This window comes from Sceloporus occidentalis, unplaced genomic scaffold (genome assembly GCF_023333645.1).
Source record: "Sceloporus occidentalis isolate IW3139 unplaced genomic scaffold, rSceOcc1.0.p SCAF_3, whole genome shotgun sequence".
NCBI classification, from domain to species: Eukaryota; Metazoa; Chordata; class Lepidosauria; order Squamata; family Phrynosomatidae; genus Sceloporus; species Sceloporus occidentalis.
The window spans coordinates 107,247,346-107,271,010 of record NW_028316983.1 but is presented as its reverse complement, the minus strand read 5'-3'; the positions used below and the strand labels follow the sequence as shown (position 1 = coordinate 107,271,010).

The following is a 23,665-nucleotide window of genomic DNA, read 5'->3' as shown; positions in this document are numbered from 1 at the left end:
TTGAACATCCACCATATATTTACCAACTATATATAAGATAACTCACTCCTAAATTCACAAAATTTAATAATATATATAAATTCAGTCTAATCGTGGAATTGTAATATAATATTGTATAAAAACCATGCAATTGAAACTGAAAAAACAAAAACAAATCCAAACCTGTCAAGTCCATTAATAACACCGGTGAAACGTACCCAGTACTAGAAACAAGTCTTTATAAGTCAAACATCCCAAATTCATTGAGAAGTCAGTTTGGACTGGCTACCAAAATGACTCACATATAAATCCATGGCTATTTTACAGTTTAAGTTGCCTGTTTGTCAACTGATATTTGTATATTTGTATATAGATAAGCATCAGATGGATGGCCTAGGTAAACACTGTTACTTCAGAATTTTATGAATACCATCATTCATATAGCAGCATTTGTCAGGATTCTTCAATTATAGGAGGAAATTTTCCACTTTGTCCTAGCAGTGATCTGCTGTCTCTACACAAAGTGTAGACTGTAGACTTATAACTTCTAAGGTGCATACTTAGATCATATGGGGCACTGTTGGTCATTACAACTATGATCTGAGAGCTTGTCCTAGAAAATACCAACATTTTAATGAGTCTGTACTTCAGAAGCAGATCAATAGAATGATATACAACCTGTCATTCAGGGAAGCTTGATTACTAGACTTCTCTCTGATAAGAACTCAACTTTCTTGAGAAAACAATTTTAAAAACTGTCGGTAAATTGGCAGTATTTGATGTCTGTCAGCAATTTTCTTACCTTCTCCAATTTTGACAGAGCGAGAGAATAGCAGTCTTTGGCCCTGAATTGCATGAATCTCATGTTGGCTGGGTGAGTTAATTCAGTGATTATGCTTAGACTTGAGAACAACCTAAATGTTTTCACAAAGAGATAATGCAGTTATTCCTCCAGTAAATCAGTGGGGGAAGATAAAACCTGGTAACATATACAGAACTTAATTATTTATAGCTCTAAACATTTAATTAGTTGCAATGGAATGATGCCAGCTTTTTGCAGAAGCAAACATGTTTGTGTATATAACAGGACAGACATCCTGGAAAAATGCAAAGGGATCAAGTATATTAGTTTTGAAAAGACAGACTGAATAACATTTTGATATGACAGTGAAAGCACTGAACTGTGACTCCCTAGTTATAATTGGTAACTTATTCTTATGGGACAAGTCTGTGGAAAATGTTGAAAATTCAGAAAAACCAAGATACAGTTTATGCGACATAATGATAATAATAATAATAATAATAATAATAATAATAATATTTATTTATATGTCCCACCTTTTCCAAGGATTGAAGTGGGATTACATCATTAAAATAATACAATGCAATTGAACAGTCAATAAAATACTAATACTGGATATACATCCCTATTAGTTCCTTAAAATCTCCAAACATCAATTCATACATCATCATACTTAGAGAGAGGGGTCTTAATCATCACCTCTATACCAAATCCAATGGGAAAGCCCATATTCATATATTCATTGCAACAGAAGTGACTATTTTGTGATGTAAAAATGTGTCTGCTGAAAATTTAAATAATACTCATGATATATATGAACAGTTGGCTCCATTCCAATCCATTGAAAAACTACTAAGGCTTTAACAGATTTTATCACTGTGCCAAAATTGAAATTGGAAGAAAACAATTCTTAAAATTCAATAGTTTGGCGAAAAGTACTTAAAGCAGACTGAATGCAGTTTTTGGACAGCCCTAATGTAGATGAAAAAATCAACTAAATGGATATGAAACAACCTAAAATATATTCCAGTAAAATTTTTTTTTAAATGCTGTTTGTTTTTTTGTTTAATGTATGCTGTGGAATCAGTGACCTGAAATATTTTAAGCATGGCAAATCCGTAACTTCAGTACTGAATGCCAGCCAATATTTATATGTTGGACAATAAATAAAGCAGCATATAAACATTTTGAATATTTTAAATATATATATAAGGAACTGAAGGCACGTAGCTAAGCTGCAAACATATTTTTTTCAGTGTTTATTCACTGTTATTCAGTGTTTATTCAGTGTTTAAAATGCCCAACAGAAAGAAAGGAAAAAACACCCATGCAACATAACTTAATATGCACTTGTGAATATGCTCCTGGGTGTCTATCATTCACCAGACACAATGCAGTGGTATCTTTTAGGAGAAAAATGGATTGGATCCAGTAGACTCATTAGAGGAGTATGTGGGGTGCAAACCGCACTAGGTGACACCACTGAAGGGGTTGACACCACAAAAGGGGGAATGACACCCAGTGAGAACCCCTGACATGTACCATGGTGCACGGCACGGAGGGAGAGGACCTGGCGCCCCCTCATCCAGCCCTGCAGGGCTTTACTTCTGAGTAAAGCCATGCAGAACAGGAAGGGAGAAAGCTTGGCACCCCCAGTCTCTGCCCTGCTTTATGTCTGAGTAAAGACAGGGAGGTAGAGAGCCCGGCATCCCCTATCCCCACCTCATGCAGTTTTACTTCTGAGTAAAGCCACATGGGACAGGGAGGAAGCAGACCGGGTGCCCCCATCTCCACCCCACATGGCTTTACTCGTGAGTAGAGCCATGTGGGACAGGGAATGGGCCCTTTGCCATCCCCCCCCTCAAAGATCCATTCCCTGTGTGGGACAATGCTCACTGGCTCCCCAGCAGATAAGAACTCTGCCAGTTACAAACACTGTTGTTCCATGGGTAACAGTTAACCTAACAGCTACAGTAATTATATTTTATGATCTAGAAGAGGGGTGGCCAAAGTGTGACACAGGGCCATTTCTGTAGCCCCAAGGGTCAATTACTTCTGCAAAAAAAGGGGGGCAAATTTCTTTTTGCTCCCAAATGCCCTCTAGGGTGCAGGGGGCATTTTTGCCATCCTCACCAGGCCACCAGACCTGAAGAGGCCTTTAAAAAAAGTATTAATGTAACTTCCAATCACTTCCTGTTTTAAAACCAGGTCGGGGGGGGGGACTAAAAATAGCAAAAATATCCCACACCTTTATATGAGTCTTGGGGACATTTGGAGGCAAAACAAAAAAAATTTCTGTGGTGGAAGTGTGGTGGGACTGCAGCCCTTCAAGTTCTTCTAAATGCAGCCTTCTACACAAGTGCCCAACTCCCATCTAGAATCCAGCAAGTCATCACATCAGGATAATGCAAGGCTTTAAATGCAGCATTCTCCCCCGTGTATGCAAGTGTACATTAATAACAAGAACAAATAATAATGATATCTACTATATGCAGTTCCAAAAAGACAAAACTCCCAAATCACAGAATTATGCCAAAGAAATCTCAGTCTCACTGATTGACTGTCATCATAACATTTCTTAAATTATCAAAGGGTGCACTCTTGTGGAATGTTTAATGTGAAGTGGAAATGCTGTGAAGCTATTAAAGCGTGCAATGGCTGCAAACCTTGTTATTGTGCCATTTATCTCACTATAGATGCTGTCTCTGACATGAATACAGTGGGAAATGCTTAACCTATTTTGTGTATTCTTTCTTTATTAATTAAAACAAATTCTGTCTTGCTTGGGAGATAATAACCTCTCAGAGCAATTAATTACATTTAGGTTGCAATTGTACATCTACTTAGTCCCACTGAACTCTGTGGTGCTTACTTTTGTAACCATGAATAGGAATGCACCACAAAACCTGACCATTACAAAAATTGTCTTGCGATTAATGTGCATGCATGTTATGGGAAACCTATGCATTGGGGATATTTACAGTATCTTTACAGCAGCACATTTTAGCTGACACACACACACACATTTCTCATTGTATTTCATGCACTTTATTTTCTCATAATTTGTCATGTTTGATGTTAACGGTTTTGATATGATTGATTGACTAATCAATAAACTCTTTAATTAACACATTCATATTGGTTTAATTTCTCAGGGGTATTTTATTTTACACACAAGACTTGTAAATATGCACAGTAATCACTGTTTGGGAATTTATTTTTTTCTTCTCCAAGAGTCATTAAAATAATATAAACTATGACTTGGAATTAATCAGCTCAGCAGCAATGGAGAACCAAAGACACAGCAGCCATGTAAAGCACAGAGTTAAATAGACAGAAAAAATGCATAAAGATAACTTATTCACCATCTGCAAATGGAGTGGTGAACCAAGGACTGTCATTTGGGTTTAGCCCTAGACTCAAAGAGCAGTCAGTATATTTCAAGTTCCTTAACACTACCAGTAAACTAGAAATTAAAGACAGCCAACTCAATCTGAGTAATGTACCAGCATCTAGATAAATGTATAGCACAGTCAACCCTCCAAATGTGCACCTTAAACGTTTATGGATCTGATTATTCACGGATTTGGTGAATATGTTGTCTCTAAGAATCTCTATGTCCTCCAGCATGACTGTATGGCCAACTTTTACCAGAGCTTGCACTAGAGGACCTAGAGCAGTGATGGTTAACCTTTTCGAGGCTGAGTGCCCAAACTGCAACCGAAACCCCACTTATTTATTGCCAAGTGCCATGTCCCTCTGGCTTTCTAGTAACAAACTTTGGCAAACTCTGTGCTGGGATGATGGCGCATGGGCCCATAGAGAGAGCTCTGAGTGCCACCTCTGGCACGCGTGCCATAGGTTCGCCATCACTGACCTAGAGATTCCTAGAGAGAACACTTCTGTAGACATTTGTAGATCCTCCAGCCCAATTTTGTAGTCAGCTTCTGGTGGATGTTTACCATAGAGTTGTGAGGAAGGATCTCAAGACTCCTAGAAAGGTGTTCTCTCCGGTAAAAATGTAGTGCTTTTTATTTGCACTTTTCCCACTTTCACAGTGGTCCTGTGTCCCTAACCCCAAGGAATGTGGAGGGCCCACTGTATTTGTTGCTTTTTTTAGGAGTGGAAAAATGGGAGTCATGTTGCCAGGACCCTGTTAGATCACAGAACTTTGCTGGAGGTCTATATCAGGATTAGGAATGGAGTGGGAGGAACTATTCACGTCTCTGTCTTTCACAAATACAAAAGATTTTCCATGCAAATGTTTGTGCATTTCCCTAAACATGTTTGACTAGACCTTGATTTTTCTCTGACATTTCTTATATTTATTTCATAAAGTGAGTAAAATCTTGGTTTAAATCATTCTACTTTTTTTAAAAAAAATCTTCTTATGTTTATGATATTACATAGAATAGGAGCTCTTAACATTATAGACATGTGGAAAGACTGCCATCTAGTGAAAGTACCATGTAACTAAATCTGAACTAACTACAATGAGTTCCTAACAAACTATAGTCTAGCCTACAAATGCTTTTATGGAAAGTGTGTATATTTTTTGCTGGTCACACCAATATAACTTCTGCATTTAGTTTTAATGCCCCTAGTTAAAATAATCTGTCACAGCAAGGTTGAAAACACCTTTTGCTTAGATCCTATAAAGATCACAGGTACTCCTTGTAATCAGAACCTTGGCTTGCTTAGTTTATGCATAGATCTAACAGTCTATTAGTGATGTCACTTTGGCTAAATAAACAGCAGTACTAGCTGGGAATTGCTGGGGCTTTAAAATGTAGTTGTGTAGTTTTGATATTTATATGTTACATGACCCCGCATGTGAAAATAAAATGAAATGAGCTCTCCTCCAACTTGGTTCTCATGAAAAATGTCAGCTAATGACTAACGTCTTGAACATCTATAAGTCAACAAAACACTGACAGCTTGCAAGTCAATGGAACGTGAAGGTTATACATGACACTGAGTGTCTGATTTGGCCTGGGGTTAGTCTCAGGGTGCAATTTTTAAAGACTGGCCTTTGCTACAAGTTAAAAGAAATGACAGATTTTTGGCCTGGAAACTGAAGCGAGCCTCAGTTACATTTTTTTTTTTTTACAGTGAATTATATTACAGGTCTGCTAGCTGCTCTCTTTAAGCATGCTCCTTTAAGCTGCAAAATTCACCTTGTGGTTTGGAATTTTCATTAACAGGATTTTTTAAAAATGCTTCACAGTAAATATTAACTCAAAACAACAGGAGTGCTTCTATTTGCTGCTGATTTGGGGGTGGTCAGGTGTGTGTAGACATGCTAAGGCTGGTTCCAACTACGTAAAACTCTTGGAGTTCTCCACTGACTTCTATGGCCTCAAACAGATGGCCCAAAAGGTCCACCATCAGGCCATGCACATGCTGCATGTCCCCGGATCACTCAGAGGCCACGCCAAGGCTGTGTTGGGGATGATGATGGCCACAAAAGGAGCAGTTTCTTATTGCTCCTTTTTGTGGCCCATTCAGGACCACAGCAGTAGGTGCCCTCAGGACCATAGCATCTCGTTGCTGTCACTCTGCAATGGTCCTAGGACAATTGGGGTGGGAGCAGCTTTTGGCTGTTCCTTCTGCCCCATATGCTTTGCCCCTATGATTTCCTTTCAATCCGTCCCCTGGGATTTTTTACAATAGTCCCCTTCAATACAAGATCTGCATTGGCTGCCAATCCGCTTCCGGGCGCAATACAAGGTGTTGGTTGTTACCTATAAAGCCCTAAATGGCTTGGGCCCAGAGCACTTGGAGGACCGCCTCTCCCCATATAATCCGCCCCACACTCTCAGGTCGGGTGGGAGATAACTTTTGAGAGTTCCTAAGGTGAAATATACAGCGTCTGCGCATAGGGCTTTTTCTGTTTCGGCCCCGCGGACTTGGAACTCTCTCCCTGACGAGCTCCGCTCGGCCCCCTCCCTCGAGTCTTTTAAGAAAAATCTCAAGACTTACCTCTTCCGCCAAGCTTTCCCCCACATGTCCTAATCACTATTTTTCTCCTGTGTATTGTGTGTATTGTATTGATTGAATTGTCTGATTGTTTTTAACTGGTTTTAATGATTGAATGATGCATTTTAATTGATGTATTGTACTGTTTAATATGGGGGACTTTTGCTAATGTAACTTGTATTTTATTATTCTGTAAGCCGCCGTGATCGAAGGAACGGCGGTATATAAATAAAGACTCATTCATTCATTCATTCGGTGTGGAACAATAAATAACTTGCTCAAATAATGAAATGGCTTTGCCTGTATCTGCTCTATCTCTACTTTTATCTAGAAGTCTCTCCTTCCCTTATCTCTTTCTAATCACTCCATCCTACTCCTCTTTCCATTTGATTGCCAGGTCTCCCCACACCACACAATTTCTCAACACTGCATACTACTGAGTCGTTATGGGGTTGTTTTTGGTAGGGAGGGGATTTTTGTTTTCAGTTTTGTAACTAAGGTGTTCTACAAATTTGTGTGTTCCCTTGCTTTTCCAAAAATGGCATGAATACTGACATATAATGCACATTCACTTTGATGTTTTCCTCTTGAAACAAAGTTAAAGTGAATCTAACAAATCCACTCCTCAAGGAAATGTAATGTGCCTTCAGGACTAATCATTCTGTATATTCAGACATTGGCCTAGTTCCTCTATTACGAAGCATAAAGCAAAAGCTCCACAGTGGAACTGTGCTATGGCTCCCCATTCACCACCCAGCCATTCTCACCACTGAGACTCACTGTTTCACTGCCATCACCCAGCAATTCAATGATTAGCGAAGAACTGAAAAAATTGGAGGTGCTCTGGCTATATACTCATTGCTCTTCACAGACCAATGACATTATCCACCGATATATGCTAGGGCTCTCCAGAGATCTTCATGGATGATGCCGTTTTTCTGTGTCTGGCTGAGAGGACACAGACAGATGCTTCTTTTATCCTCCATTTATTTACCAACCATGGAATGGCATTCAAAGGGGGACTATCACAGCAAAATGGTGAGTCTAGGGAGGGGATCTTTGCTCATTACAGAAAGAGAATGAGAATACGAGCTTCTGTATGATCAAAACAAAAAGTATCCAGGTGTATGGTGGACATATGCTTTCATACATCACTATCAAACATCAGGCATCAAGCGACAACTTTTAAAATAATGCTATAGGTGACTGATTTTGTTAGCTCTAGTCACCATAGTAAGAATCTTTGCATGATACGATATGTTAACAAAGGCACACAGGAAACAGAGCAGTTGCATTATGACATACCTGAAGAGGGTTTGTACATTTACAATAGTCTTAGCATCTGCCATGTAGTCTTCTTCGGCACTCATAGTACTTTCTTTATCCACCACAACCATGTTGGCAGCAAAGGTCACACCACATCTGAGCAAATCATCTAGGCTTTTGTAAACAGGACAAAAAGTTAAGTGATGCCGAAAATATGTCGCTTGTTATATGAACCATGTCTCACATGAAAAAAATTACAACACTCAGGAACCCTTGAGGTGAATTTGTACGTTTACTGTTTTCAACTGGCTTTCAAAATGGCTACCATGTACCCAATGAGCACATAACTTACAACATTAACATAGATATCAGTCTGGTTCTATCTTAGCAATGGTTAGCAATTCAAGAGTCAACCTCAGGAACACACATTCCTTTCCTATACATTCACGTACTTCCACCTCAGGAGGAATAACCTGTTCATTAATAAATAAACTAACAGTGCAATCATCTCAATGTTTAATGAATTCCTATTGAATTCAGTAGGAATTACACTTGAATGTATACAAGGTTGCAGCCTAAGGCTCTATTTAACCCAGGACCTGAAGCCCATTTTGAAATGCAGTATCAGGTTCTGATTAAATGAGAAATCTGATTAACCATCATTAATATCACTGCCAATTTATTGCTTAGTAAATTGGTAGAAAGAAGAAAATGATTTCAAATTGGGGAAGGAAGAAGCTGTAGAGGGGAATAACACTACATATGTACCAGCCTAATATGATTAATTTCCTTTGCTTGATGACTGCTGTTCTGGCCAATATTCCTATCAACATCACTTTGAAAAAAGAAGTAAAGGTCAATTTAAATTTAAATAAATCAGATTTATTTATTATATTGGAGAATTCACGGGAAACAATTGTATAACCATATCTAGAAATTATGAAGGACATATTTTTTCCATTTTTAAAATGTTGCCACAACAATTGCCTATTTAGTTACGTTAAGATGACCTTTTAAATAATTAAGTTATCTTTGCAAAGCCATTTAACATTATGCTTCTGATAAAGCAATATAATATAATATAATACTTCCACCAATGGTTTCCTGGTGTATCAAAGTATTTAATTTGCATCCAAGGAGCAATACCCAGTTAAGGAATGTCTGACATTATACAGCCTGGGAAAGGGCTGGGATGCAATGAATCTATTTGAGCCTCTTGACTGAGATTCAAGGTGGGTGGTTTTAGAGACAGTATGCCCTGACATAGTAAGTAACTTCAGCTAGGCCATCCAGCCACTTGATTAGCTCAGCTAGGAGATCCAGCTATATGTCAAAGAGAAAGCAAACCTGGATGAGTATGCATACAAACCATGAAAGGCTGCTAGTGTATGTGGCCTGAGGTGTACTACCCATGCCCAGAGATCACACAGCAGAGGAGTATAGCAAAATGTCTTAAGCAAAAAAAAAAAAAAAGTCTTGGGTTGTTCCTTATCTCTTTCAGGCTTTATTCATTAAGCCAAAAAGATTGTTCCACGGCCGGACATTTTCACCCTCAGTTGTGTCTTATATGTTTTACAGGTACTCTCAGAAGAGTGAATCCAGTAAATAAGTAATTAAATAGTATGGGGTCACCAGTATGCTGATTATATCCATCTCTATCATTCCTTTCCACCTAATTCCAAGGAAGTCATTCCAGTGCTAAACATTATCTCCATTGCCTGGCAGCTGTGATGGGCTGGGTGAGGGCAAACAAATTGAAGCTTAATCCAGACAAGACGAAGGTGCTCCTGGTTAGTTGAAAGACAAATCCAGGGACAGGGATTTAGCCTGTGTTAGATGAGGTTACACTCCTTCTGAAAACACAGGTTCTCAGGTTGGGTGTACTTCTTGATTCAACTATGAGCCTGAAGGCTCAGGCAGCAGTAGTAATCAGGAGCACTTTTGCACAGTTAAAACTCATGTTCCAACTGCACCCATTATTGGGGAAGTCACATCTGGCCACAGTGGTACATGCCATGGTTAAATCCCATTGGGATTGCTTTAATGCCCTCAGTGTGGGGCTGCCTTTGAAAAGTGCTAAAAAGCTTCAGTTTGCCCAAAGAGCTGCAGACAGGTTGTTAAGTGGACTGGCTATAGGGAGCACACAATTCCTTTTTTTACAAGAGCTCCATTGGCTGCTGGTCCATTTCTGGGCATAATTCAAAGTGCTGGTTTTGACTTATAAAGCCCTATATGGCTTGGGTCCAGGTTATTTGAAGTACCATATCTCGCTTTATGAGCTTACTGAGATCACCAGGGGAGGCTTTTGTCTGTGTCCCACCACCCTCTTGTTTAATGGGAACAAGAGAAAGGGCCTTCTCTGTGGCTGTGCCCAGACTCTGAAATTCTCTCCTTAAAAGGGCGACATTGGCCCTATTCCTGGTCTCCCCTGGGCAGCAGATAAAAACATTTTTTGTTCCACCAGGTTTTCTCAAACTGACAAGGTTGGACTTGCTGTGTCATTTAGATTTAAAGGTTTATATAGTTTTCTATAGAGTTTTAGAATACATTTAAAAGTTTAATATGTAATGTTTTTAACTTTTTTAAATTGTTTAACTTTTTAAAAGCTTTGTATCTCTATTTTAATGCTTATATGGTTTTTAACTTGTACTGTTTTAAATGTTTGTTAGCTGCCCTGAATCCCTATATTAATAGAAAGAAAGGAGATAAATAAATATGTTAGCAGCTGTTTTAGGCACAAATATATATGAAGAAGTCAAGGCAGAGGTTCTAAGGCTAAGCTAAAAAATATTTTTTTAAAAATCCTGAGCTGTTTATGATGTGAGATGTCAAGCAGCCTTCAGAGAGTTGATACCAGCAGATTTGTAATAATAAAATCTTAGAGATGCCACTGTAGTGACAATTGAGATAACAGTAGGAGGCCAGACAAAAAGCATTGCGCTCTATTAAAATTAACAGGAACAGCATCCCCTCTGGACAGAATCTAAGAGATATAAATATTGTTTTGTGGAATAGAAAAAAAAATGCTATTTGTGATGATACAAACAAGCAAAAACAGCTCAAGAGCTCCGTATACAAAGCACACAATGTGATGTTTGAGAGAAAGAGATTAGTCTAAGGGTCAGAAAGGCAGTATAGTATGGTAAGTGAATACTTGTCAAGGTCTATATGTGTTGCCAGCATCATTCTCATCATTATAAAACAAACAAACACAGCCATAAACCATCTCAGTCTAGACAAGAAATTAACAAGAGCCAAGAGCTGGGGACACTCTCCCAGTAAGCTGTTTTATTCTTATCAAAACTACCCCGCTGAGCTGTATGTTTTTGTCCTGCGTCGATGAACCAATTTCTGACCTATATTCAAATTGCTTGTGTCTGCTTTGTTTGTAAAAGAGAAATTTAAAGCAGCCCATACACTAAGGAAACATTCAGGCATACAGACACCATATATTGTTTAAATCCAAGTTGATATTTATATTTCAGGAGGGTTCATATATTTTCTGCTACCTCCCTGTACATCAATCCTGTCCCACAGTAAACATGTGAGGACAACTATAATTGGAGGGCTGTTGTGAGTAGTAACAGAACAGTAACAAGAGTAAAGAGTGAGGATACCTGAAGAAAGCCCACTTGATATAACTTCACATATTATATCACAACCAGACCATTTTTTTGTTTTTGTTTTAGCTTGGCTCTACCCCATCCATGAAACATGACGATGGGAGTAGGGAGGATTGCGGTGTGCAGAAACAAACAAACAAAAAAATACTAGACGTTTTAAGCCAGCCCACACATTATCTTCACCCTTTCACTTATGTTTAAAAATGTTTCTTTTTAGCATCCTTTCCTTTGTATCAGATCTATCATTTGGTGGTAGCATAGCTAATGTCTGTATAGAGGTTTAACAGTGTGGCTATCTCCTATAGATATCACAGTCTTCGTATTTGCCACATAGAAATGGTTTCAGATATCCATTTCTTGAAAAACCTAACATGGTAACTTATGTAAAGATATCTTGTAGCACCTTTGAGACTAACTGAAAGAAAGAAGTTGGCAGTATGACTGCAGCCTACTTTCTCAGATGCATTTGCAGATAACTGCTTTAATTAGAGAACTGAATTTGTAAAGTCTAAAAAATGAAAGGCCTGTACACACAGCCGTTACAGCCAGATCAGGGCCGCAGCAACTGTATGCCGCAGGTAGTAAAAAGGAGGCAATAGCTTGGCGATGCTCCTTCAGCACTGTGTCATATGTACGCAGCACCAGAGGAGCACCGAGATGCAGTGCACCATGTGCCGTGTGGTGCAGCGCACAGCGTCACACCATCCTAGGGGCAGAGCCAGAAAATGTGTCATGGAGACACTACACCACAACTCCACCTGCAAGCTAGCCCAAATGACTGGTCTTCACAGCCCCAAAGTCTTTATTAAATGGGATATTTCCTTTAACACAGAAGAACAGCCATTATGTACTTGAATGCAAACACGTAGATCCTTGACAATTGAAATACACCAAAAAATTATCTCTATAACATAGCTGGTTATTGAGGTGAGTTTTGCTTAATAGCATTGTGTCAGTAGGATGCTATTTACCTCATTAACTATATGGGTTTGAGTTGAGACTTGTAATGTAACATATTGTAATGTGACTTCCTCATTGTTTTCTACCTTCTCAAGTTATTTGATGTGAGCGAATAGCAAAAAAACAAAATCAAAAAAACTGTGCCTGTGTACAGGACCCATTTGTGGACACTGGATACAATTGTCTCTTTCTTTCCCAGAACATCTCTGAGGAATAGCAGCTGATGGTTTGTGGATCCACTCTGCACTATGGACCACCATTTTTAGCAGTTCTAGACCACCTTTAGTAATGTAGTAACAAAATATGGACATGATTATATCAGTGAGCAATTGCACATCTCATTAGCCAAAAAAGCATTGCTGAATTCTTGTAATTTATGGATGAAAGTACGTACACAATGTCTATATAGGGTATTTATAGTTGTTTGAATGCATGCATACACATGAGTCCCTATGTTGGGAGAAAAGTGAGATATAAGAAAATAATAATGATAATAATAATAATAATAATAATAATAATAATGATGATGATGATGATGATAATATGCACCTAGCTCCCCAACCAAAAGAAAAATGGGTACACTCTGTTTCACAGAGTGTCATCAGCTGTAAATATTAATTCATTGAACAAAACATTTTATATCTAAAATCCATTTCTCCTTGACTCCACTACATGCAGCACTCTGTATGTGTTTGTCTTTTTAAAACTTCAATAACTTTGTTTTGATTCAGCAAGAAACACCTGGAACTTCTTTCAGCTTCTCAGAGGTGCCATCATAAAAAGATCATAGAGACAAGCTTTGTTGATATATCCCAGTCATCAGTATTAATCACCCTGTGACATACATGTATGGAGCATGCTGGATCCATTCAAGAACATATTACTAGTTCACATTACTACTTCACATGGGACAACAGTGAAGTCTAATATTTCCCTGGCAACTTGAATGAATTCTAAAGTGTATTAAAAATGTGTCCCATAATCCTCTAAGATGTGCATGGATTGTTCGGTCAACAAAATGATTTACTGGGGTTTGGAGGTTTGAAACATATGACACTGGCATATTTTGTATTAGATTATTTGCTTTTGTGACTTATGCTTGTAACAATAAATGTTGACTGACAATTGGATTAGAGGCTGACTGGCAGCTAACAAGGGTTGAACCTACATTGAATTAAAGTGTTATTAGGCGACTGTGCAAATACAGTGATTTGCTGCATAAATTATTAACTGACAAAATTAGAAAAGCAGGCATAATACCATTTGAACAGATAAGTATTAAAAAAGGCAAATGAGCACATTTCTCCCTTCTTTATCCCTATCCTATCAAAATGATTAATCTACCAGTCATTAAAGTTGTATAACATTCTTTGGGGGTTATGCCAGGGTTATTGATTTTTAATTACTGGAAAGGAAAACAACAATAGAGGAGGCAGTCTCAGATTTGATCCATTGATAACTTATGCCTCAAGGCTAACCACATCATGGCTAGGATTTTTTAATTAATTTTTCCTCAGTGAATTTATATTTATTTATTTATTTTTACTTTTAGCATTAAAAGCTCAGCAGAAGTTCAAAACAGATGAAACAACAACCATTTCCACTGCTGTGCATGATCTATTTTCTTCAGATAACTTGTTACATATTTCCTCCCACAATATCAGAATGGTACACTCAGACTAGGCCCCTTATCATTGTGATAGTTGGGGGAGTTAGAATGACAGTCTGGGTCAGGTAGAGCCCAGGTACCACCTGTGGGAGCCAAGAAGCTTTATGGTGGTGGTGGGAAATCAGAGTGGGTCCCACAGAAGGAATTTCTCCTTTTAGGTCCATACTTAAAGATACCTGGCCTGGCCTGAGACTTTGTCAAGGGTCTTGACCAAGTCCCATCCCACCCATACATCAGACCCATGGGAGAAACACCACAAGGAAACCATCACTGTATTATTGCTTCCTCCCATGCACAGAGCATGAACCTTTTTCAGTAACTCTTTAATTTTATCTGAATTAAAAATCAATCATTAGTGGAGTGTTACATCAACGTGTATATTATGTGGATATAGACCCACTGTAGAATTAAAACAGTTTGACACCACTTTAATTGTCATAACTCTATCCTATAGACTCCTGGGATTTGTAATTTGGTGAGATGTTTAGCCTGATCTGACTCGCCAAACTACAAATTCCAGGATTCAGTAGAATAGAGTCATGACCACTAAAGTGAATCATTGAATCATACAGTTGGAAGAGACCACAAGGGTCATCCAGTCCAACCCCCTGCCATGCAGGAAATCTCAATCAAAGCATCCCTGACAGATGGCCATCCAGCCTCTGTTTAAAGACATCCAAGGAAGGAGATTCCACTACACTCCAAGGGAATGTGTTCCACTGTCAAACGGCCATTACTGTCACACTGCTTTATTTCTGGAGTGTGGTTACACCCCTTTACCTGAGTCCACACATGTAGAGTAGTTGTGCATTTGCACTTTGTGATATTTTGAACCCTTATCTGATCACTCACTTGGTGTAGTACTGTCAGTTTCTCACCACTGCATCTTTCCCCGCTCCCAAACTTGTTTCTCCCATGTCTTTACATCCCCCCCCCCTCTCTGTCTTACTCTCTCCATATCTTTTCCTGAGAGCATGTGGAAGGCAGAAGGCTCAAAGAGATTGTTTAGAGGGGAGGAATGGGGGGACAGACTTTGACTGAAAAGCTTGACCCTAGTAGTTTGGCGAGGGCATAGCAGCACTATGTAGGAGTGGCTCCCGCTTTCTTACAGAACAACTCCATGTTCTTTTAGACATGCAAGGTTCCATTGGCATTAGTAATGGAGCTCATTATAACTGCTTTATAGATCCTTTTTTAAATTTTTCTTTTAACAGCTTCAGAGAATTAAATATTGTACAGGGCATTTACTGTAAGCTTGTCAACAGCCATCTGGAGGGTGTCTGGGCAGCACAATCTGCTAAACTGTTAAGATGACAAGACTGTCACAATTGTATTCATTTTAATAGGGTGTATTCATATCTGCACATATGCCAGTGAAGGAACTGGTAAATTGGGGTCAAAAAAGGAAAATACATTGACAGGATCTTGTCCAAATAAACACGATGAGCTGGATTCAGGATCTGCTTTCTGCAAACAGAAGGGCTCTATTTGTGGAAGGTCCCTTTGCCTGATATTTAAGGGGGAAAAACCATAAGTCACTTTATTCACTCTGCGTAACATTTTCAAGAAGTCAGAGGGGCTAGAGTACTCCTTTACCCCTAACTGACCTTAATCTGGATGCAGTATAAAAATGGTGAAATGATTGAATCCTCTAACATTATTGTTGTGGAAAAGCAGTACCCAAAAGTACCCAAAAGCAGCAGGAAAAGCTGAGCATTTTTCAATGAAAGATGTGCATTTTCCAGAGAAAGCTGAATAGCTTCCTGACATCTCAGGGCAGGGGATGTTTCCTTCACCTCCTGACAGCATGAGAAATAAAAGAGATGGATTTTTCCTGACACACATCAAGATGGGGAAAATCAAGAATTACCATCCCTATCCTAGTCCCATATCATCCAAATCTCAGAGTTTTGGACAAGTATGCTTCTCCTTAGCTACCTTCTCCCCAGATGCAAATTCCACTCCTTATTTAAGATGGATTTGCCCAGCCTTTCCTTTGTTAATGAAGTGACCCTGGATAACTTCTGGCCTTTTTTGAATCTCTCATGATCTAAATCAATGGACTTGTAGATGACTCTTCTGCTTGGACTCAGGAGACTCATTTACAAGTCCATCAACTTGTTTCTACTACAACTCCATTGATTTGGGTCTGCTTCTAATTGCCCTTTATTAGCTTTGTGGCAAACATTAGAACTTTCCCAAATCCTTCTCCATTTCAAATCAACATAAACCTGAGCCTTTTACGTCTCAGAAGCAGCCATGAGAAAACATGTAATCGTGTGCAATTTCAGTATTATTTCTAAATTCACAAGGCTGAAGGGTTCACAAGGGTTAAGAACAAATATGCATGCAAAGATGGTACCACACACATGTACATGCAATTACAAGACACTGCACATCACAACATACTACAATACTTAGTGCTCCAAGGATTGTTTTACCTACTTGTCAATAGAGCCCACCATGTAGTAAACCATTGGAAACCAACATATTGCATCCAGAAAATGCATATCTGGCCTAAGCAGCAGATGGGTCACAAAGTGAAAGATAACATCACAAATGTGGTGTGATAACTGGCAAGTATTAAATGCTAAATCAATTTAAAAACAGTTTTACACCACCTTGGAAATGCAAATGCATTCTAAGATAACATACAGAACAGTTTATTCATTCCTTTACAGTGATTCATTTTGTTAGAACTAGTGAAAACACTTGATTGGTCCTAGACTTAGTCATACATAGAGTAGATCCATGAAATTTGAGTTAGTCATGATCAGGGTAAGTCCCATGGATTTCAGTTAATGTATATAACCATGACTAAGTAGGAATCCAACGTTGTGATTTTACTCATTTTTTAAAATATGCACATAAGAGTATTTTAAACAAAAATATTTAATCGGAAGCATTGCAGCACAGTATTATACAAAATACTATGGTTAATGACAGTTCACTGATCAATACAGGTGTTCTTTATACCCACTTCATGGAAGCCATTTTTTCTGTGACATGAGCCAGAATGATTAGAGGCTTGAGATGAATGATGCAGTAATGTGGGTGGGAAATATTTTATCAAAAAGTTCGAGCTTTCCTGTGCTAGCTGAAGTAAATCAACCTACTACAGAGCTGTCACTGCATGCCATATAAAATGGTCCAATGTACAACTGCATGGATATAAATCCTGTTGAAATCAATGGAACTTGAGCATGCTTAAATCTGTTAGACTGATTTTGTGCAATCATTGAATTAAGTCAATTTTGTGTTCTGCTGCAAGTTTCTTGCAAGTGAAATTTGTGTTCAGAAAACTGTTTTGCTGTATTTTATATTTTGTGATAATTGCAAAGCTTACATTTTTTGTCATACTAAGAGTTCCTGTGGTAACTAGTAAGGGCGAGTCTCTTTCATTATTGTGAGGGAAAAGAAACATTGTCACACATAATCAGGAAGTACATAAAATATACTAAAGAATATCTTGCAGAAGTGGTACTTTTAAAATACAAGCATGCACTGCAAGCACTAGAGGGCACCCTCGGTTTAGAGTCCAAATACTATGCCCTGTGAAATATGAGAATCTGAAGTTGAAAGAGCTTTTTAAAAGTATTTCATGTATCATGGTTCCTAGATAGAAAAACTCTGATAGATGTTTACCACAAATCACAGATTCAGTATTGTTGTTAGTGAAAGTTGATGCAGGGTCCCACACATGTGTGACACACTGCACTGAGGAAGGGGCCGCTTTGATTGCCTCTCTGGGGAGGCTTTTTGCATGGCATGAGGCAATGGGCTGTAGGTGGTGGGGGTGGGGGCAGAGTATGAGACTATAACAGGACTGCCCATACCTCAATGTGTCTCTTTCATGAAGCTATTCTATGGTCCACCCTTCTGTCTTCACTGCAGTGGGAGCCTAGATGGTCACTTTGGAGCTAGGTAAGATTTTTCTTCCCTTTACCCAGGTTTTTTTGTACCCCACACTATATCTAAGGAGCTAGCACAATTGGCTATGGGCAGTGTTGGTAAATAGGCTTTCACTCGGCAGGTAGCAGGGGGAGAATATAAAAGTTTAGTGTTCACGTTGGCACCGTATTGGTGAATGGTAGAGTTCTGAAACTACCTTGCTAGGACCTGGGACCTGGGAGTGTGAAAGGAGTCAACCTTTGAGGCATGCCTGGGGTTTGCTCTCACCTGTAAAGTCCTGGGAATAGGGTGGGTTTGTTTTCTAGTAGATTGTTGGCTGGAGAGCAGCCCAGAGATTGGACTGACCCTGAGGCTCAGGGGTTGGTGTAGTCCAAGGGAAGGCTTAAGAGATAGTCAAGGGATGACACCTAGCCTCACCTGAACCTGCCCCTAGCTCTTGCTCCTTCCAGGTTTGTAATAAACTGGCTTTTATTTACCCCAACCATCTGTATCTGGTCTGGTGTCACTAATCTGTGGTAGATCATCAATAGGACTAAATATAAATTAAATTACATTCAAGATGAAGGTGTGTGAAGTTTTTACTAGTAGAAATGAATATATGCAGCTGAGTCAGGTAACATTTTCATTTACAAAGCACCAAGAGCATATCCTTTACAGGCTTTCTCAGAAGGTTTACTGTTCTAAGCAATTTTCTTTGATCAAACAAGAAAGCAAAGTGAAAACCTTTCAATTGTATCTGTGCATGTGCCCAAGAGCTGGCTATGGTGAGCACGTTTCCCACCCACCCCCCAACATCTTACAATATTCACCAATGCAAATAGCATGCTAATGCACATGGATGTTCATATCTGCTGCTACAATGATGAGAAACTTTGCTTCATTTTCCCTGTTTTTCCAAGACCATTCTATTCTTGGTCTTGCAAATCTGTCTTTGAGGCATAAAATAAAGTTAGCATTTCCCAAACTATTGACCATTGTCAGAGAACTAATGCCACAATGCTTCTGATTTAAAATCACTAATTTAATGAACTGGTTCACCACAACATATAACACATGCCATGTATTGAAAGTGAATCCTTAATCTGTGTGATAAAAGAGCAAGCATTTAAAACAAACGAAAAACCCACTTACGGATTATCCAGTAGCAATACTATGGGATTGAGCTCTTTCTTCGGTCTATAATAAGCCCTGAGAGGAACAATAAAGTTGTAGAGTCCATTCCCAGCAGTCTCTGCAGCAACAATAATGATTTTGTTTTTGAATCCATAAGCTTTGGCATCTTCATAGTAATTATGCTGGCATCCCTATAATCAGTAGATAATAATAATTAAAAAAGGCAGAGTGTTTTTATTTACAGAAGAAACTTCTACAAGACTACACTTTCAACATATTTAACTGAATTGGTTTGCCACCATCATAAAATACAGTTCCACACACAAAAGTGTACTTGTATGCTGTGGAAATTCTAGGTACTAAATAGTAGAACAAAATAAGATTGATATTTAAATAACAAGCTGTTGGCTCATATAATCTGGTCTACCAGATACGAGAGGTCTTTTCTGATCATGGGCACACAAGCCTTTTATCTTTTTAAATATACAAGCAACTCATACTGAGAAAATGTGCTTCTGAAGCACTTTGATAGGGCAGAATGAGACAACTGCCTCCGTCAGCAGATGTTAGGGAAGAGGAGCAGACTCTGACCTATTCCTCTCTGTTGGAGAACAGGCCCCTGTGCAACTCACAGTCTGCCCTGTTCTTTGTAAACTACCATTTTGCTTTCAAGTTGGGTTGAATGTGTCAACACCAGAAGTAAAATTCAAGGAGGGTATGTGGTAAATACATCCCTGTTATTTGCATCAAGTAGCAACATGTCTTGGGACAGCACTTATTTTAGTCATATGCAAAAATACAAACAAATAAAAACATCTCCTGACTTTCATTGATGACCTACCCTCTCTGAAAGAATCCAATGCTCCCAACAGAATGAAGACGACTCACACAGATTTTGAAGTGAAAACCCAACTTGTGTCAAATTCTGTGGCAACATTGTCACATAAAACTACTACTACCTCCTTCAGAAAACCAAGGGCAACAAGTAGTTTCTGGGAGTGGTTAGACAGTGACTACGTTAAACCTGGGTGGCTGACAAACCATGATTTGTGTTCATATTAGAAATCTAATTCTTCACAAAGCTTCTTCTTATAGGCAGCAACAAGTAATTTCTCTGAGAAAATCTTCGAAAGCCACACAGTTTTTGAAAGCCATTTGCAATTTAGGACTTTTATGCATCAAATTGTACAAAGTTGTACAGAAAACAGCATTTTTTAGCACAGGAAACAACATGTTCAGCATGTAAAATATTATTTCAATGCAGAAATATTAGTTGTTCTGCAGAAAAGTCTGTATTTCTGTGCAGAAAATGCTGTTTTGTGTGCAGATCAACCATGTACGAATTTTATGAGAGACAAATATCCCATTAATAGATTTTTTTCTGCACAGAAAATATTTTCTATCCAGGAATTAATATTTCTGTACTTAAGTATTATTTTCCATGCAGAAAATCTGTTTTCTGCACAAAATAGCACCCAAATTGAAAATTCTCATCAGCCCAGTTTTTCTTCTCATCAGGGTTTCTCAACACGCCACAAACATGTTTTTTAAAAACGTTTCTCAAACATTCAAAAATTCTCCCCATTTCTACTGTTGTGAGCCGCTTTGTTGTCTCGTCACAGAAAAGTGGGATTAAAAATAAAAGTTTTATTATTTGTTTGTTTGTTTGTTTGTATGTTTGTTTTAAACCAATAAGGAGCAAAACCATTGCAGGTCTCTACATGAAACAAGTATAGTTTTACCTTATCTAATCTTAGACAGCAGAATGGCACTTTTTCATGAAGCAAATGGCAGAATGTGGGAGAACTTCCTATATAAGGGGAGTAAGGGGGGTAGCCTTTCAGGTACCTAAGGCAAGGAAGACATTGGTATTAATATTGTTGTCAGTTATAAGCAGTCTTACAAAACATTTCCATTGGCTAGAGATTTCACAGTGTAACCCCCCCCCCCCCCGCCCCGCATTGCTATACCTTCCTTCGCTTGAAGGACAGAATAGCTATGCTTCTTTCCCTTAAAATAAACCTACAAAATGTCCCTTTAGAAATCTTTAAAACAGCATTATGTTCTCTGCCTCCATTGCTCTCTCCTTGGTCTATTTGTTTCTCCATCCCACTTGTTGCATCTTTTCTCTTGGAATCACTGAAATGGGGGGGAAGTCAAGCTTTTGACTTTTGTATATATAAACATCACTAGTTTGCTCAGCCAACTGAGTCATGGCAATTTGAGTGGTAACCTTATGTTTTTAGTTTGGTATAGATTGTACCCTTTTGTGTTATGCCTGAAAAGAATTGCTCTCTTCAAAGAGACTAATGGCTACTACAGTCTCAGAAGTTGTTTCTAGTAGCTTCAACAAGTTTCATTATATAATACATGTTCATACAACTGGGCTTTGAGATTTTTGAAGAACATGTATCATATAGTATTCATTGCATTTTAAAACAGCACTTCCACAGTTATTTATGAGAATAAATACAATAACATGTTGAAACTATCCATATTAGCAGAAGTAGGATAATGCTCTGTGTACCAGAGCATCATGCTCCCACCGCTCAGTTATAGATGGCTTCAGTGTGTAATTATGTTCAGTTTTCTTGAAAGTAATTTCCCAAGCTGTGTTCAAAAGTAGGGTTTTTTATTCATTTTCTCTTTCCATTTAATATTTTTCTTGAAGGCATCACTTTAGCACCTGAGCAGACATTTCAGATAAAAATATTAATGTTCTGCTTCTAATGAGTTCCACCACAGAAAACTAATTTCAGTTTCCCAGTTCCATGTCTTTTTAAACATACAGGCTTAGATATTTGAACTGAACGTACTCTAAGCCATTTGAAACTTCTTCATCTGAGGGAGTTGTTTCATCTTCTGACTGGTCACTTAAGAGGTCACAGGTATGAAGAGCTGAAGAGTCAGCAACCTCCAATACGGGTGCAATGCTTGGCCTTCTGCCAGCTTTGCCTGCCTCTGAAGGAAGGGTTAGGGTAGCTGCGCTTGGAGATCTGCAGCCTGTATCTTGCAAATCTATAGCTACCGTCCCTGGGGGGAAATGCAGAGAAAAGTCAGAAGAATATAGTAACAGTGGAGGAAAAAATCTCAACATGTTTAATTTAACCAAGAAGAATGGGTTCAAGAATTTCCAGGGGGAAGCTGGAACTATGCAGCAGCCCCCTTTAGCTATTCTGTGGAGGGAACCTGTGCTGGACATGATGACTGCCAGTTGAGAACAAAACAAGCTTACAGAAACTGCTTCCCTGGAAGAGCTTCATCATTGTGTTTAATTCCAGTTCCTAGCACCAAGGTGATACGTGCTATTGCCACCAAGATGCAGGCAGAATGGAAAAGATCTAGGAGAGTTCATCATCCCTGTTGCATTCAAGCCAACAAAAGGTACTTAATGACACATTCAGCTTTCATAACTTCCCTATTGACAACCTGAATAATCAAGGAAACATACTGAGGGGATACTTTACTTCCAGCATCAACATTTCTGCAATTGAAACAGTGAGTAAATTGGTTCCAAACATAAATAGATTTAAAAGTGGAAGACAGTGTTTTTCCCCTTTATTTTATATCAGTTATACAGTATCTGTAGTAAATAAAACATAAAAATAAATTATAAAAAAAAGATTTTTTTCCAGTCATGCAAAATTCTCATGTATTTGTGTTGTTATATGCAGTTGACATGACACTTTATCTGTATTTAACACTGGATTAAGATTATTGTTGAAAGAATTTGGAACATTATGGTAGACAGAATATTGTATGATCACTTCTAGCAAAATTAAAAGTAATGTTTTTTTGGGCAAGAACTCACATACAGCTATATTACACAGCTTAAGAATTTGCAACACTTTTGCTTTGTTGCATGAGTGTATGACATGGAAACATTATTAACAGCAGCCAAAACAGGCCATGTAACTGTTGACCTACAAGGGAGTCAATGCTGTGACATCCATTAAAACATTTGCAGGAAAAGTCATTGTCCAAATCTTCTATAAGTACAAAGGAAGGATTGATTTAAATTCTTTGGAAGTGACACAAAATATAAATAACCTTTTGAAGACTTTTAATTTGAAATTTGAGAAGCAAATTATTTTCTTTCAATATCCTTGGGCCATATGCTTAAATGATTAAAGCTACCAAATTTTGGGTAACAACTTGTCCTTAACAGATTAAGCATAAGGTGTTATATAAAATTTGCAAAAAAAAATATCTTTGTGATATAGATGTATAAATGGGCTACAATCCCTAGGAGTGTATAGATGTTGTTATGATCTCTTTATAAAAAAGGAATCTGGTAAGTTGTGTTTTAGGAAAATGCTTTATAATTCTAGTTTCTGCTCTTGTGGCATTTTTATAGACAAT

At 38.3% G+C, this 23,665-nt stretch overlaps 1 protein-coding gene across 1 annotated transcript in view; it reads right to left on the bottom strand.

Moving 5' to 3' along the window:
• Positions 1-23,665, bottom strand: part of KCNT2 (potassium sodium-activated channel subfamily T member 2) — a 281,831-nt gene that overhangs the window by 35,757 nt on the left and 222,409 nt on the right. Inside the window, exons 18-23 of the mRNA XM_089515794.1 lie at positions 22,120-22,336; positions 21,046-21,151; positions 19,322-19,494; positions 16,724-16,795; positions 8,066-8,200; positions 782-893 (exon numbers count right to left, since the gene is read on the bottom strand). Coding sequence (XP_089371920.1) covers positions 782-893; positions 8,066-8,200; positions 16,724-16,795; positions 19,322-19,494; positions 21,046-21,151; positions 22,120-22,336 — 815 coding nt within the window. The remainder of the gene's footprint in view (positions 1-781; positions 894-8,065; positions 8,201-16,723; positions 16,796-19,321; positions 19,495-21,045; positions 21,152-22,119; positions 22,337-23,665) is intronic.